Source organism: Sturnus vulgaris, chromosome 7 (assembly GCF_052056855.1).
Source record: "Sturnus vulgaris isolate bStuVul1 chromosome 7, bStuVul1.hap1, whole genome shotgun sequence".
Classification (NCBI taxonomy): domain Eukaryota; kingdom Metazoa; phylum Chordata; class Aves; order Passeriformes; family Sturnidae; genus Sturnus; species Sturnus vulgaris.
In genome coordinates, this window is record NC_142249.1 from 26,131,555 (window position 1) to 26,147,361 (window position 15,807).

Below are 15,807 nucleotides of genomic sequence, written 5' to 3' on the forward strand. Positions count from 1 at the left end.
GCTCCAGCTCTTGCTGCTGCATGGGCATAGAGTGAGGACAAAAAGCTGGTACTTGTCCTAATCCCCCCTCTGCAGCCCACCTACATGCTGGGAATTAGTTGAATCACATTTCCAGGCTTGAGGGAACAGAGGATGGATGGGGCAGGTGGGGAATCCAGGACAGGCTGGGGGGGATGGTGCCCACTGAAAGATGGAGCACAGCCAAGGGTCCCAGGGTGGAGGGAAGGGGATCTAGAGGATGAAAGGAGGCACAAGGGGACCCAAGAAGTGTTGTGAGGCTCACCTGGTTCCAGTGATACCATGGTTAGACCCGATCCAGCCACAGGCTCCCTGATTTCAGCACTGAGTGCAGTTCCTGCTGCCCAGCTTTTAAAGTAGCCCCCTCAGTTGTGTCATTCCACCCTCCGCCCCCCCCCCCCCCGGAGGAGAGGAGGAGAATAGGAGAAGGAAGTGCTCCTTCCCTACCCCTATGAATACAGTCCTGGTTCCCCCCGGTGTCGGGAGGCTCCTTCCCTCTCCTTTGCCTCACACACGTGCAAACACGAGGCGCCCTCACCGAGGCGTGGGAGCATGTCTGCATGTCACTTTCCATCACATGCCAACGCTTCTGCTTGGGTGGCTGGGGGACAGGGGACAGTGTCCCAGAGAGTGAGAAGGGAAGGCTGGCCCCACGGAAGTAGGGCAAATGCCATAGAAGTGGGAGCGAGGAGGAAGCAGGCACATATTGCGTAAGGAGATCAAAATGCACCCTTAGCTGCTGAGGGAAGCACTCAGCCAGGCAGGATCTGTGACACAGGGTGCTCACATCACATTCGGGTACAGGGACCTTCATACCAAAGATGGCGTGCCAGTGTGTTGCAGTGTCAAGCTGTGCCAACAGAAGTGGGACACCCCATTCCCAGGACCCTCATGGCTGTGGAGGTGGAAGGTGGGAGCCTGGTTAGTACTGGCTGCCCTTCTGGGGTACCCTTCTGCCAGCCAGGCTGTGTCCCACAGGGTGGTGGGCAAAGGGTGTCCCCCAGGAATATGTGGGGTGGTGGCAGGTGCAGCGATGTGAGCCTGGTCCTGCTCCACAGTACACCCCAGGCATCCCCCACCCGCTAAGCAAGGGCTAGAACAGCTGGAAGGGGGACAGGGTCCCACCCAGAAGGCATGGTGGGGCTTTAGCACACAGGTCAGCTCCACCTGCCATCCCTGAGCCTCAGTTTCCCCAAAGCAAACAAGACTGGACAGGCAGTGCTGGCTGCTTTATTTGCCATTAGCTGGAGGGTGGCCAGGTGAGGATTTGGGGAGGGGGCTGGCAGCCCTAGGGGAGGCAAAGGGGCTCCCAATGGGCCGCTGGTGGGCGAAGAATTCTGCAGCAAAGGAGATGGGGTCATGTGGCTGCTGGAAGAGCAATGCCTGGAGGAAGTCAGACAGCAGTGCCCGGACCTCGGGGTGCTGCTGGAGGTAGGCAGCATGAGATAGTTGCAGCTCGTCCTGTAGTGGGGTGGACAGGGTTAGTGAGGTGGTCATGAGCACAGATTTTCCCCCTGGGTACTGTGCCAGGGTGAGAGGGACAGGAGCCTTGGTCCTTTCCCACACTTCAGAAGGTGTGAGGAAGGATGTTGGTTGGCCTGCTCCCTCCCTGTGCCTCCTGGGCACACCAGGAGAGACCCTACTGGAGACTGGCACAGCCCCATGTCCCCTTGTCCCCATGTCCACCCATCTTACCTTCCTGTCCAGAAAATGGGAGTAGAGCTGTATGTCCTCCTCCCAGTCCAGGTGTTCTTTCGGGAAGGGGAGCTGGGGTTCGAACTTACCTGGAAGCAGAAAGGTAGGGCACGGTGTTCCCCCTTGAATTCCAGACAGTGGGCAGAGGCTGCCTGTGCAGGGGGGCACAAGCCTCCCCTGCTCAGTACCTGACTTGCTGAGGATGGACTCATCCTGTAGAAGCATGAGCATTGGGGAGCCAATCTGCATCAGCTGAGCCAAATGCCTGAGAGGGGAAGAGCCCTTGACTTCCCCATGCTGGGTCCCACCAGGCTGGCAGGGCTGAGGTGGCTCTGACCAGACCCCTGCCCTTACCCGTTGGGGAGGAAGCTGCTGTGCCAGACAGTGGAGGCGCCTGTGCTGGTGTGCACGGCTCGCTGGATCACAAACACGTCTGTCTCTGCTGAGCCCACTGCCTGCCGCTGGATGCCCAGGGCAGACTGGGAACAGCCAGGGGTCAGCCTTGTCTCAGAGTCACCTCTGCCCCCAGGTGCCATCCCCATGCTGTCAACCACATTCTGCCCACTCCCATTTCCCACATTCCACCCTGGTGTCTCCAGCCTGACCCAGACCCCTTCCCATCCCACAGGTCCTCCTAGCTGGTGGCTCACATAGCTGGAGGTGCAGAGGTCGCCCTCGGTGTTGATGGCTGGGAAGACAAGGTCGGGGGGCATTGTCTGCCGGCGTGCCAGCACCCGCAGCAGCAGGAGGCTGGCACCCTCCAGCAGCAGCCCCTGCAGCTTAGCCCGGCTGTAGGAGAAGCTCTGGCACTGTGGCTCTGCCTGCAGAGAGACCTGGTTATCTCATGGGACGGCCACCCCCAGAGCCTGGGCACCCCTGGTGAGACAGGCCAGCTGTGCTGCCCCCTCCCAGGATGTGATCCGACTCTCAACCTCACCTCTCCCTCCTGCAGGGTCTTCCAGACAGTCATCCCATGCTCGTGGCTCACAATGTGGGTCGTCTTCTCTGTGGGGTGTGGTCTGAGCTGCAGAAGGGGTGGGAGGCACAGGGTGGAGGGTAGAGCCAGGACACCCCCTCCTCTGAGGTGGCACTCCCCAGGACCCTTGTCAGTCGGGGTACCATATCAGATGCATTGTGGGAAACTCCCCACCCCAGAGGCTACCCAGAGGACGGGATGGGGACCATGCTGGTGGGGAAAAACTGGAGTTTAAGCATGACAAGGGACACCAGACTACTCACAGTAGCCTTGCAGGGGGCACGGCCCCCAGGAGCGAACCACTGCAAGGCACACCCCAGGGCAGTGGGGTAGGACACAGGGAAGGGGACATGCCACCACCATATCAGTCACCTCCAGGCGCTCCTGCTCCTCCTGCTCCAGGGTCTCCAGCTGCCAGGTCACATAGGCTGGCAGAGCAAAGCCATGCTCAACCAATCCCGTTGGTACTGTCCCCATTCCCAGCCCTGGGGGCTGGTGGACAGGGATGTTCTAGCCCTCGGGAGGAAGGAACCCCCCCAGAGCCACCCCTGGCTCACCTTTGAGGGTGCTGGAGGCAGGTACACCATCCTGCTTGCCTCGGAACCTGGTTTGCACCAGGATGCAACTCTGCACCGGCTCGCCTTCCCGCTGGTAGGGTGCCCACTGGGCTGCCATCCACCACTGGCCCTCTGCTTTGTCCCCTGGTGGGGCCCCCACGGCCACCACCGCCAGCCTCTCAGCAAACAGGCACCACTCCAGCTCCTTCAGCCCTGCACAGAGGGATGGTGACCCCAACACAGAGGGACAGTGACCGCGATGGTCATTCTGGTCACTCCCTCCCGGATTGACTGCCGCCCCTGCCCACTGCCCCTCCCTGTCTCCATTCCCCCTCTGCAGGCTGGGTCGAGCCCCTCACCATTTATCCCGCTCAATCCCTCCCTATCCGTCCCCCCACCTCGCACCGGGCACGGTGTGGCGGGACAAGGGGGAGGCTGGGGGGACACGCACCGATGAGGCTCAGGAACTCGGCAGCAGTGTCCGCCATGGTCGGGGGCTCCTGTGGGCACTCGGGAGGGGGCTCCTGCTGCCGGACCCTCACCCCGCCTCCGGAGCAGCCCCCAGCCCCTGTCGCCCCCAGCCACCCCCGGGTCCCCGCCCTGTCGGTCCGGCCCCGGTGCCCCCCGACGCCTCCGGTCCCCCCGGCAACGCCCTGGCCCCACCTCTTAAAGGGGCCGCACCCCGCCGCGCCCCGCCGAGGAGAGAAAGGGAGAACAGGTGTAAAATCGATCCAGTCTTTTATTTGGGGCGTGGGGGTGATTGTGGCTCCGACCCCAGTGAAGCAGCACCCCCCATACCCCAGTAGTGTGACCCTATGGCCCCGTCCCAGTGTGTGTGTGTGTGTACGTACAGGGGGGGCTCCGGCTCAAGGATGGGGTGCGGGAGAGGAGCCCCGTGCCTGGAGGTAGTACTGCCAGCCCGCCATCCCTTGCTGGCTCCATCCCAGCCCCCACAAAGGAGATGCACAACACTGGGGGCTTAAAGGGAGGGGGCTGAGTGGTGGTGGTGGAGGGGAAATTGGAGACTCCCAGAAAAACGGGGGGTGGGGGGGATTGTAGGAAAAGCCCTTGGTGCCATTCCTATAGCCCCAGCAGTGAGGTGGGGGGGCTACAGACCCCCCGAAAGGGGATTGAGGTGCTTCTAATGACAGCTGGTGGCCCTCAAGTTCGAGGGAGCAAAGGCAGGGCTGCCTTATGGAGTGCCCATTTAAGGGGGTGTCCACTCTTCCCCCTCCCCCAACCCTGCACCCCAGGAGGGAGATTCACAGCAAAACAAACCACACAGTGTCGGGCCCCCTGTGCCCAACCATCACCCTACCCTGTGGAAAGAGGGGATCCAGGGAGCGGGGGAGGATCTAGGTGGCTTGGTAGAGGTCCTTGCGCCTCCGCACCTCCTTGAGGACACGGGCACGAAAGGCGTCGGGGTCCTCCCCCCTGCCCTGCCACAGTCCCAGTGCCTCCTGCAGCTCCGGCCGGTGGGTCCGCAGGAAGGGGTTGTAGGTCTGCTCTTCCCCCAGCGTGGAGGGGCACTGTGGGGGCAGCTGCTCAGCTCCCCTGCTGGAGGCAGCACCCTCGGCAGGGAGCTGGGAATGCCCCCAGCACCCCCTGCCCCTATGGCACCCACCATGCAAGAGGGTGTGGGGGTGCAGCATCCCTGCCAAGGGAATCCCTTGAGGGGTTGGGGTGGAGGGTGCTGCACCCAGGGACCCCCACGTCTCACCGTGCTCCTCTTCTCCTGGCGCTGCTGCACTGCCCACTGCAGCTTCTGCTCCAGCGCAGAATTGTCCAGCTCCAGGAGGCTGGCGAAGGTCAGGCACTCCAGTGCGTATTCGTGACCTGTGGACCCCCATAGGCAGCCCTTAGCATCACCCCCACCTTGGCAGAGGGAACGAGGGGGACACCAGCAGCGCTGCCCTGCTGTTGGGGACACTCACCTGGCCAAAGCAGCGTGTCCTCGCCCAAGGCCATGGCCAGGTCCAGTGAGGCGAGCATGGTCTCAGGGGAGCCCTCAAACGGCCTGCCTGGACCCCCACACAACCACCTGTCATGGGGGAGCCTGGGGTGGTACCCCTAAGCCCATCCTGGGATGGGATAACCCCCAACACCCCAACTCTCTGTCTGGAGTTGGGTGCACTCACCACAGCCAGCAAGGAAGAGGAGGTCCCCGGAGAAGAGGCAGGGGGGGCTGCCGAAGGGGGCCCCATCCAGCACATACACCATGTGGCCCACAGTGTGGCCAGGTGTGGCGAGTGCCTCAAAGGTCAGGCAGCCCACACTCACCTTCTCCCTGTCTGCAAGTGGGCTGTGCAGGGAACAGGGGGCACCGTCAGGGTGCTCCCCCCAACCCCAGCACCACAAAATACAACAAGTGTGGCAACCCTACCCACACACTGGTATCAGGAGCATGCCAGGTCTCTGCCCAACATGTTACTGGGTGGATGGACTGGTGGGTGAGTGCCACAGACAGTGTTGGTTCGGAATGAAGCCCCCCCCCCAGATTTACAGGGGTGCTAGGGGGGTGCAGGACTTACTTGGTGAGCTGTGGGATGGCATCGAGAGCGCTGCCATACACCCTGCAGGACTTGTGCTTCTGGCAGAGTGCTTCGTTCCCTCCGCTGTGGTCCCTGCAGACAATGAGGTCAGAGACCCTAAATGTACCCCCCCATACTCCCCCCACTAAATGGGGCAGGGCTGGGGGTCGCCTCAGGTGGGGCAACGTTCACAGCAGCTACCAACCCTTCCACGGCCACCTCTTGTCCCTTACCAGTGTTTGTGTGTGCAGAATATGGCCTGCAGCATCACCCCCTCTTCTTCAATGGCAGCCTGGGAATGGGGAGGAAATATGGGCAGAGAGATTAGGGGGGACAGAGAACCCAAGTACCAGAAACCGAGCCAGCTCGGGTTTCTGCATTAAATCCACCCTTACTGTTTTGTTTTCCGGCTTGCAGCCTCCCCAGGCTCCTCACATTTAGACAGCCCTGGATGAAAGCAGGTTAGAGTATCCTCTCCTGCTGTCTCCCTGTCAAACCCTCTCTCTCGGCTCCTCTGTTATGCTCCAATCTTGCCTTGGGCACTAAAAGCTGCAGATTAGAGGCAGATTTACTCCCCTCTAACCCCAAAATACAGAGTCCTGCCACGCCCTAACCTGGAGACAGCCAAACACAGGTCAGAGTGCTTGTGGGGGTCTCACCTGTACAGCCAGTGGATCAGAGGGGTCAATGACAGCCGCTTGGCTGGAGCCAGTGTCGATGACCAGGTAGCTGTAGTTGTTGGAGAGCACAGGAATGGGCAGGATTTTCACCCCTGGTTGGGAACAGACAGAGTCAGGGCATGAAACCCCGGCTGGAAAAGGGGGAGTCCAGGCCAAACTCCCCACACCTTACTTCAAATTCTTAGTTAAACATGCTTCGGGCAATTCAGCGATGGCAACCCCTCTCCACCCCAAAGTGCCAGTGCTGGGGGACACTGCAGGGCCGTGGCGTGGCAGGGGCTCGCCAGGACTCACCAGGGAAGCAGTAGGGCTGCGGCACGGAGTGGCCGTGCGGATACCGCTCCCGAGCCTTCTTCACCTGCCGCTGGTAGAAGAGGTAGCCCAGGCGTGTGCGGGCGTACAGGCTGTACCTAGGGAAGGCACACACCCCTAGGCATTAAACCCCAGTTCCCCTAAGGAGCCCACTTGGGAAGGGGGCTACTGCCGAGGCTGTGACTCCTGCAGGGAATACATACAGGACCACTTCGTCATTCGGGGATGCTAGAGGTGGTGTGTGTGTGTATGCCACACCCCAGATGCATAGTGAGGGCAGGACTGGTTCCCCAAGGACTGCGGGGCATTGCTGCGGGGTGCTCACCAGGAGGAGTTGGAGGTGGCTGTTTCCCCCCATGCTCCGGGGGGAGGGGACATGCCCAAGCTTGCCATGGTCCGGGGAATTAGGGAACAGAATGGGCAGAGGAAAAGGGAGGCAAGAAATGCGTCCGTGCATGTGGGGGTGCAAAAGACAACATGCTGCGGGGCTCGAAAGGACCTCCCCGTTTACACAGCAGCGACTTGGGACGGGATGGGGAATGGCCCAATGACGGACAATGTAATGTCCTGGGTTGCAAAGTCCATTCCCGGCCGAGGACACCCCATGGCACACCAGGAGCGATTCCTGCAGTAACGGGGGATCTCCTGCGTCTGTGGCAGTGGGAGCCCGAAACGGTGGCGCAGGGGCTCCTGCCAGCAGCGCGTAGCCTGACCACGGCCGGGGCACCGGGGCAGGTCAGCTGTGACACCCGAGAGAAGGCGCCCCTTCACCGGGAGGGTGACCGGCACCGCGCGGGGGGAGCCGGTGGCGGATCCCCGGCCCCAGCGGCCGGGCTGACACCGCTCACCCCCACTGCCCCGGCCGGAGCGGGCTGAGCCCCAGCCCGGTCTCCCGAACCGGCGCGACCGCAGGTTTCTCCCGGGGCGGCTCCGCAGAAGCAGGGGAGGATGGTGGGCCCTCCCTCCCGGCGGCAGCACAAAGGCGGGCGGCGTGGCCGCCTCCCTGCGGGGGTCCCGCAGCGGCGACCGCTCGCTCTTTCTCTCGCTCGCTCGCTCGCTCGCTCACTCACCCCAGGCGGAACAGCAGCGGGGCGGCGAAGGCCATGAGCGCGCCGGCGGCGCGGCGGGCGCGGCGGAGGAGGCGCAGGCAGGCGGCCCCGAGCCCGCGCGCCCCGGCCGCTGCCGCCGCCGCCGCCGCCGCCGCCGCCCCGCCGGGCCCCGCGGCCATGCCGCCAACCGGCGTCACGCGCCCGCCGCGCTGCGCCCCCTGCCGGCCCCGCGGCCGCGGTACCGGGAGAGGGGGGGGACACTCTCGGCACAGCGCTCACGTCACCCGCGGAGAGGAGGGGATTCCCCCCCGCCGCCAAGAGCGGTGTCCCCCCGATGACGTCACTGCGTGAGGAAGGGAGTCTCTTAGTGACGTCAGAACCAGCGGGAAGGAAGTCCCGGGGGAACGGGCGAGGGCTAGCGGGGTCTGTCCCGGAGAGCAACAGGCGGGAGAGCGCACCCCGCTCTCGGTCACCGGCCGTCCCGGGTGCAGGGCGCGGAGCTGCCGCGGGGAGGCGCGGTGGGCGGTGGCTGCTCCTGCCCTGTCTGCCCGCCCCGTCCGACCCGTCCCGGCTCGTCCCGTCTGGTCGCGGCCGCAGCCCGGCGGAGCAGCGCGCAGCAGGTAAGGAGGCCCGCTCCGCTCCGCGTCCCCCGCCGTTCCCGAGTCCCGCCTGAAGCCTCTGGCGGTCCCCCGGCGGTCCCCCTCGTTCTCTCGACTCCCTCCGCTCGCTTCGCCCCCCTACCCCCCTGACCCTGCGCCCTCCGGTGCCGCAGCCGGCGAGGGGCTGTCCCAGCGCTCTCCCGAGCGTCCAGGAGGCCGACGGGGACTGGGCGAGGGTGGGCGGCCGGTCGCGCTGCGACCCCCCGCTCCCCCGTCACCGGAGTGGGTGGAGGCACGTCGGGTTGGGGTCCGGAGGAGGGGGGACGGAGGGCGGTCCCGCCAGCAGCGACACAGGGGGACAGGATTCCTACGAGCGGGGTCCCTCCTTGGCGCTGGGGTTGTTTTCCGGACCCCACGCGATGGCGTGGCGGGGAATCGGGGCGTGGTGCGGGGTGGTTCGTGGGAGGGCGGCGACGCTTGTGCTGTGAAGGGTGTTCTCACGGACCCCGTGGGGTGTCTCGGGAGGGGTGGGCACGGGTTTGTGTCCCGCAAGGTGTGGGGGTGACACCATGGAGGTGCGTGGGGACCAGGACTGGGTAGCGTGGGGATGCTGGGGCTGGGGGGCAGGAGGACACCTCTGTCCTATGTCTGTGCCCCGGGAGAGAGCTTGCAGAGGGGCAGGGATGTGGGAGTGGTGATGCTGAACCCCAGCAAACTTGTGTCGTGTGTGAGCGGTGTTGGGCCGCGGAGACACCCGGCCTGGGTGGGCCGTACTGACCCGCTCGCGTCAGCTGAGCAGGGCTGGCCTGGGCTGGGCTGGGCCAGGACAAGCTGTGCTGTGTTGGTTGTGCTTTACTGAGCCGAACTGTACTGCAGGAGGCAGCTGTGTCCTGTTGTACTGTACCAGGCTGTGCCATGCCACGCCAGGCTGTGCCATTCTGTGCTGTGCCATACTGGGGCGTGTTGTACTAACCCGTGGTGTAGTGGTGGGAGCTTCCAGGTTCTTCAAGAGTGAGGTGCTTTCTCAAGGCAGCCTGAGTGTGGGGAGCTCTGTTCCCCACCCCAAACCGTGATCCCTTCCTAAGGTGGTTATGTTGCCCCTGGGAACCTGTGGAGCTGGTGACAGGGGCCTGAGCCTGGCAGGAATGCCAGGGTGGATGTGGGGACACAACCCTGTGCTATCTATGGGATTGTGAAAGGGATGATGGTTGCTTGTGCCTCATGTGCCTGCCAGATATGCCTTATTTGTGCTGAGTCATGGTGCCAGTGCAGAGTAGCACCCTGTCCCCAGGGACCGTGTCATGCTGGGGCCACTGAGCCGGCCCTGAGTTGCCATCTACCATCTAATTGGTGATCTGGGTTTCGAGACCATGCAGTTTCCATGGACCTAGGAGGGTTCAGCTGCCTGCTTCCCTGGGTGCGGCAGCTGCTGGGACCCGTCAGGCTGGTTCCTTCCCTGTGCCCAAAGCTACCCCAATGGGGAGGGAACAGGAGGGGCTGGAGCAGTTGCAAGGTGCTGGTCATGGGCACAGGGTAGGACCCCACTGATGATCTTGTGCTGACCAGATACACCCCACTTTCCCCAGACACCTCCATTCCCTCCTGGGGACTCTGGTCCCCCTCTAACTTGAGTGTCATCGCAGAGGCTTTCCTAAGGTCAAGGTCCTATTTTGGGGCCCTTCCCTGGCCCCTCAGATGAGTTGGTACCAGGGGGTTACCGTGTGCTTTCTGGGAAACCAGTGTGGAGAAAGTGAACTTCCTATTTCTGTGATCACTGCCATGCTGGTTATTTATTTTTGGTGCTGTCATCATCGTGATGATGAAGGGCAGTGTTACTGTGGCAGTTCTGCCGTGGCTGGCACAGTTGGATGGCAGGAGGGACAGACATGGAACTGCTCCCCCCAGCCTGGCATGGCTGGCATGGGTGTGCCCTCGGCATCACTGCCTGGCTGTGGGAAGCACTGGTGTCACACAGGAGGAAGTGCCCAATCCCCTCCCAACCCGGTTCTGGTTAGTATCAGATCCTGGTTCCTTCCCTGGGATGGTCCCAAAATCACGTCACTGCTGCAGGCAGGAGGGTTGTGGGGTGTCCTGGCACCTTCCTGGGGTCTGGAGTGCCAGTAATGAGGGGGTGGGAGGTAGGTAGAAGTCTGGCACTGTCTACTGGAAGTGCTGTTGTTTTCCTGGCCTTGGAGATCCTGCTTTCCTTCTCCTCCTCCTGCTGGGACCAAGCCCAGCTGGCTCTGAGCCCAGGCTGCCTGCTCACAGCTGCCAGGGGCTCTGTGAGGGGGCCTGCTGTGGCCGAGGAGAGGAGCTCAGCCCAGGGGGGTCCCAACTCCCCTCGCCGAGGAAGAGTCCATCTCCTGTAGAGGTGATGTGGGTGCCATTCCTCTTATAACTCCCTGAGGGGACTCAGGAGTTCTGGAGCCCCTCTGAGGCGCATGCAGCTGTTGGGTGGGGCACACACCCGAAATGGGGGGGGCAGTGGGATCTGCGTCACTGTGATGAGGATCAGACTTTGTTACCAGCCCAGGCAGTCGGCAGGGTGATGGCATTTGTCCTCAGTGTGGTGCTACCAGGAGCCACAGACCAGCCAGGGGTGCTGTTCCTTCCTGCCTGGCAATGTCTGGGTGAGCTTCAAAGACCAGAGAGGTCAGATCCCTTCTGAAAAGGTCACGTCCTCTATGGAGCCTGAGTCAGCGCGTGGCTGTGCCTTGCCCACGGCTGCCCACTGACGCAGGTGCTGGGGACTCAGGGCACAGGAATGCGGGTGGCCCCAGCCAAGGGACAGTGGAGACATCCCTCGTCTGTTATTGACCTGCTGGCATTGAGGCCAACTTGCCCTTACTAATTAGGAGCCACTATTAAAGTGGGAGGGGGAGGTTTTGTGGCTACATGACCCCCTCTGTCCCCACACCTGTGGCATCACTCACCAAGAACAGGTCCTGCCTGGGGAGGGGGACCTGTGCTGAAGCCCTGTGTCTTCTGTCCCCTCCAGGTGCCTGTGGGAGACGTGGGGAACCGCCATGTCGCAGCCCACCGCACCCCCGCTCTACGATGACAAGAACCCCCTCTACCCCCCGCCCCCTGGGAGGTACCCTCAGCCCCCCCATTATGCCGGGGGGTACCCGCAGCCTGGGGGATACCCTGCGGGGCCGGGGTACACGCAGCCAGGGGGGTACCCAGCAGCAGGGGGGTACCCTCATTCGGGCATGGCCATGCCCACCATGCCTGTGCGGTTTGGTAAGTGGGGCACCTTGGTTATTTGGGGGAGGGCGCTAGAAACAGGGGTGCTCTGAGGGGCTGCATGGCTGGACCTTGGTGCTGAGGGGAGTCCACCATCACAGGTGACAACGGCCTTGGGGATGGCTCTCCTTTTCAATCAGTTGACTGGGAAGATAAGAAAGTCCGGCATGCCTTCATCCGCAAGGTGAGTCCCAAGGGGCCAGGGGCACCTGTCAGGGTGGGGGGCCAAGTGCTGACCCCACTGTCTCTTGCAGGTCTATGCCATCATCTCCCTGCAGCTCCTGGTGACAGTGGGAATCATCTCTGTGTTCACCTTTGTGTGAGTAGAGGGTTCCTCCTTACCTTTGTCCTAAAAAGGAGGGGAGCATGAGTTCTTTGAGGGGGTGTTCAGAGGGGACAGTAGGTGCTGTCTCGTCTCCCTCACGCTTGTCCCTTCTGTCCCACAGCGAACCTGTCTACTCCTTTGTCAGGAAGAATGCTGCCATCTACTATGCCTCATAGTGAGTAGGGGCTCTGCTGGCTCGCGCCCCCCAGCTCGTGCCCTCACATCCACAGTCTCCCAGCCCAGGGGCTGATCCTGGTGAGGGATTGTGGGGCTGACACCTGCTGTCTCTCCTTGCAGTGCTGTTTTCCTGGTGACCTACCTGGTGCTGGCCTGCTGCCAGGGTCCCCGGTGAGTCTCTAGGACCCTCAGGGTGGGGTGTGTGGGTATGGCGGGTGTCTCAAGGGCATTAACACAGGTTCCTGCCTTGGGCTGCCCCTGGGTGATGGGGACCACGAGGACATGACATGCTGTCACTAGCTGACCTCTCTCATGTTTCATTCTCAGGAGACGCTTCCCCTGGAATATTATCCTGCTGAGTATCTTTGTGAGTAGGCTGGGACTTGCATGGGGTTCTGGTGGTGCCCCCATCTCCCCAGGTGGGTTGTGGGGGATAGGAGGACATATGGGCAATCCACTTAGCTCATCCTTGTCTCCCACAGACGCTGGCCATGGGGCTGATGACAGGCACGATTGCCAGGTATGCCCTGGGGACCCTGCGGTTATAGGATCTGGGGATCCCTCCTGTCCTCCACAATGCAGCCAGCTCAACTGGGAGGCTGCCAGGAACCAGGGGATGCTCCAGTCTCTGGGGCTCAAGGACCTTGGAGTTCCTGTCCTGAGTCAGGGCTGGGGGAGAGGGTCTCCAACACCCCTCTGGCAGGAGGATCCTGAAGTGTGAGGTGACTTTCTTTGTCTGTAGCACGTACAATACGAAAGCTGTCCTGATTGCCATGCTCATCACTGCCATTGTGGCCATTGCTGTGACCATCTTCTGCTTCCAGACCAAGGCAAGGAGAGGGATGGACCCTGCTGTGCCCTCTGTGGGGAGCTGGTCAGTGGGGACACCCCGGGCTCGCCTGTGACATATGTGTGTGTCCCTATCAGGTTGATTTTACATCGTGTCCAGGGCTATTCTGCGTGCTAGCCATCGTGCTCATGGTGATCAGCATCGTCACTGCCATCGTTCTCTCCTTCAAATATGTGAGTGGGGAGGACGAAGGGGCTGTGAGGTGCCGTGGGTATTTCTGGTTGGGTATCCCCAGGGTTGGTGGGGGCAAGGGGTTTGGGTGGTCCCTTTGCTGGGAAGCAGGGCGTGGTACCAGCTCTGGAAGGCAGCTTGCCTGCAGGGAGAGAGTGCGTCAGCATCGGCAGCAGCTGCTCAGGAGTCGGGTGCAGGCGGGACCTGCCCTGCCTCACCTGCTGCCTGCCAGCACCTCAGCTCACCCTGCTCGTGTTCCCTTCCCGCACAGGTCCCCTGGCTCCACATGCTGTATGCAGCCATTGGGGCCATTGTATTCACACTGGTGAGTTGACAGCTGGAGCGGGCAGAGGGTGTTGGGCAGGGACTGGGGAGGGAGGAATTCCCCCTTAGTCCTTGCCTGACGCTCTCTGTCCCTGCAGTTCCTTGCCTATGACACCCAACTTGTGCTGGGGAACAGGAAGAACACGCTGAGCCCCGAGGAGTATGTCTATGGTGCCCTCACCATCTACACTGACATCATCTACATCTTCACCTTCCTCTTGCAGATAGTGGGCCGGGATTAGCCCTGGGACCCCTTCTGTCCCTCTCCAGCTGCCCCTCACCCCTCCTCTGGTCTCTGTACAGGATAGTCCGCTTACTGTGACTCTTAATGCTTTGGCATTCCTACCTGTAGGCTGCTAAGGAAAGGGCTTCCCTTGATCATCCTCCAATAAGCCTCTGAGGGCAGTGGGGGGGACTGGATGCCAGCGTTTAGGCAGTTCAGCCTGGCTTAGGCACTGCTTACCAAGGCTGTGCCAATGGCATTGGGCTGGCAGCGGAATGTCACAGCCCTGCCTGGGCTCAGGGAGCTGGCAGTGGCTGCTGGGGTCGTGTTGTGACTTTTTGGCAGAGAACTTTTGATGTCATTCACTCTGTGCCTTAAGTGGGGCTCTAGCCATGCCCTCTCCCCGAGCTGTGGCTGTGCCCAGTGGGGGCGGGGGGCAGCTGGGACCTTCGTGGCAGAGCTCACATTGTAGAGGCCCTGCAGCCACGGATGTGGGCAAAGTTGCACTTGCTAAATAAAACACTTCAGTTTTCCAGACGGTCCTTGTCTTACTGGTATGGCCACTCCCTCAAAAAACCTGTGGGCAGCCTCAGTGGGGGCTGTGGGCTGGTGCAGCACAAACACTGCTTTGAGATGGGAAAACCAAGGTCAAACTGCTCCAGGCCTGGCCTCCCTCTCTTGCCTGTAGCCCCTGCTGTTGTGGGCAGAAGTCTGGCTGCAGAACAGCTGGGGCCCCCACTGCTGAAGCAGGCAGAGCCTGGGGCTGAACACTGAGGGAGCAACCACACTGGAACTGAGCTGTTTCACTTTATTTGTCCCTATTCAACTCCACAACCACTTCATGGTTTGGACAGGCAGGGCAGATGCCACTGTTATGTGTTCCATGGGGCTGGTGTCTCCTTGGCCAGTCGCTCCAAGGTGCTGCAGTGACAGCCTGGGGATGGGGGGCAGCTTGGCTATGCCCCCCTGACCACCCTGCTGTATCGCTCCGTCTCATACTCGCCCTGGTTGGCTTCCATCATTGTTCGGCGGATTTTGAGCTGCTCAAGGCGGTTTTTGTCCACTTGCCGTTTTGCCAGGAGGAAGAGGATGATGCCAGAAGGCAATCCAATGGCCCTGCAGGACAGCCAGCAGTGAAGGAGATGGAGAATGGAGAGACTGGGCAGGGAAACAAAGGTGCTGGGGCTGCATGGATACTGCCCTGCTCAGCGCTACAGACCCACAAGACCCCTGTTCTACCCCGGGCCCCACAGAGCAGTGCAGCCTCCCAGTGCCGACCCTCTTCCACACCCTGAGCCACTCACCAGGCCACCCCCACTGGCTTCATCGGGTTCTTGCCCTTCTTGCGTGTGGGGATGTACTCCACTCCCTCGGGGAGCCCCCGGCTGCCAGGTTCCTGACCGGCCCGTTGTCCTGCTGGCCGGTGGCAGCTCTGCCCAAAGAGCCGAGTGCCCCGGGGGCCCGGCCACCCCCAGGCTTTGGCAGGACACGCTGAAGGTCTTGCTGACACCAGCAGTCCTGCGGGGAGAGAAGCTTTAGGGAGGGGCAGCCACGAAGTAGAGCGTGGGGGGCCCAGCCCGGGCTGCCTCAAGCTCCTGTCCCTGCCCTTACCCCCGCCCTTTTCCTTACCCTATTCCCTGGCCATCCCCATCCCCCTGCCATTGCCCCTGTCCTTCCGCCAGGGGGCGATCGAAGGCGGGGCCTGGGCCGGGGGCGTGACCAACACAGCTGGGGCGTGGCCCTAAGCCCTCTCCTCAGCGGGGCGACGCGGGGATGCGTCTCGGGCCCGTTTGCCGAATTCCGCGACGCCGTGCCTTGAGGGTGGTGGCGGAACGGTTCCGGTTCGCCCCCCGCCCCGGGGTTGCCCCCTGTTCCTGCCCACCCGCCCTCCGTTACCTCGCAATCCGACTCGCGCCGCCGCCATGGTGCCGGTGTGCGGCGGCTCCGCTGCATGCCGGGAGCTGTAGTCTCACCACACGGGAACTGTCAGCCGCGACGCCGCACGGTCTGTGCGCAGAAAACTACATCTCCCAGAGTGCGCCGCGCAGGGCGGGGCAGGCCCGTCCTACTGGCG

The 15,807-nt window shown here is 62.4% G+C and overlaps 4 protein-coding genes across 6 annotated transcripts; 1 reads left to right on the top strand and 3 right to left on the bottom strand.

Annotated features, from left to right (window-relative positions):
* Positions 1-1,232: 1,232 nt before the first annotated feature.
* Positions 1,233-3,810, bottom strand: CATIP (ciliogenesis associated TTC17 interacting protein). The gene is made up of 9 exons (XM_014888047.2): positions 3,698-3,810; positions 3,247-3,459; positions 3,062-3,117; positions 2,651-2,737; positions 2,364-2,534; positions 2,068-2,192; positions 1,902-1,978; positions 1,714-1,802; positions 1,233-1,479 (listed from the first exon to the last, which is right to left on the bottom strand). The coding sequence occupies exons 1-9, from the start codon at positions 3,732-3,734 to the stop codon at positions 1,249-1,251; spliced, it is 1,086 nt and encodes a 361-aa protein (XP_014743533.2). The 5' UTR covers positions 3,735-3,810; the 3' UTR covers positions 1,233-1,248.
* A 157-nt stretch (positions 3,811-3,967) lies between these two features.
* LOC106860289 (PNKD metallo-beta-lactamase domain containing) lies at positions 3,968-7,955 on the bottom strand. Of its 2 annotated transcripts, none has more exons than XM_014888063.2 (9): positions 7,840-7,954; positions 6,752-6,867; positions 6,437-6,549; positions 6,011-6,069; positions 5,778-5,870; positions 5,385-5,548; positions 5,181-5,267; positions 4,967-5,082; positions 3,968-4,775 (listed from the first exon to the last, which is right to left on the bottom strand). In XM_014888063.2, exons 1-9 carry the CDS (start codon positions 7,872-7,874, stop codon positions 4,602-4,604), a joined length of 957 nt encoding a protein of 318 aa, XP_014743549.1. In that variant the 5' UTR covers positions 7,875-7,954; the 3' UTR covers positions 3,968-4,601. The 2 variants fall into 2 exon arrangements, with proteins under 2 accessions (XP_014743549.1, XP_088024350.1); XM_088168224.1 differs by having other exon boundaries at positions 4,692-4,800; positions 7,840-7,955.
* A 229-nt stretch (positions 7,956-8,184) lies between these two features.
* On the top strand, positions 8,185-14,270 carry TMBIM1 (transmembrane BAX inhibitor motif containing 1). Of its 2 annotated transcripts, none has more exons than XM_014888060.2 (12): positions 8,185-8,438; positions 11,416-11,660; positions 11,765-11,847; positions 11,918-11,982; positions 12,110-12,163; positions 12,286-12,336; positions 12,493-12,532; positions 12,648-12,685; positions 12,908-12,995; positions 13,093-13,188; positions 13,458-13,511; positions 13,609-14,270. In XM_014888060.2, the coding sequence occupies exons 2-12, from the start codon at positions 11,444-11,446 to the stop codon at positions 13,750-13,752; spliced, it is 930 nt and encodes a 309-aa protein (XP_014743546.1). In that variant the 5' UTR covers positions 8,185-8,438; positions 11,416-11,443; the 3' UTR covers positions 13,753-14,270. The 2 variants fall into 2 exon arrangements, with proteins under 2 accessions (XP_014743546.1, XP_088024351.1); XM_088168225.1 differs by lacking the exon at positions 8,185-8,438 and adding an exon at positions 10,902-11,047.
* Positions 14,271-14,527: 257 nt separating this feature from the next.
* LOC148223221 (uncharacterized) lies at positions 14,528-15,776 on the bottom strand. Its single transcript, XM_088168226.1, has 3 exons — positions 15,630-15,776; positions 15,038-15,251; positions 14,528-14,849 (listed from the first exon to the last, which is right to left on the bottom strand). Exons 1-3 carry the CDS (start codon positions 15,655-15,657, stop codon positions 14,690-14,692), a joined length of 402 nt encoding a protein of 133 aa, XP_088024352.1. The 5' UTR covers positions 15,658-15,776; the 3' UTR covers positions 14,528-14,689.
* Positions 15,777-15,807: the final 31 nt, after the last annotated feature.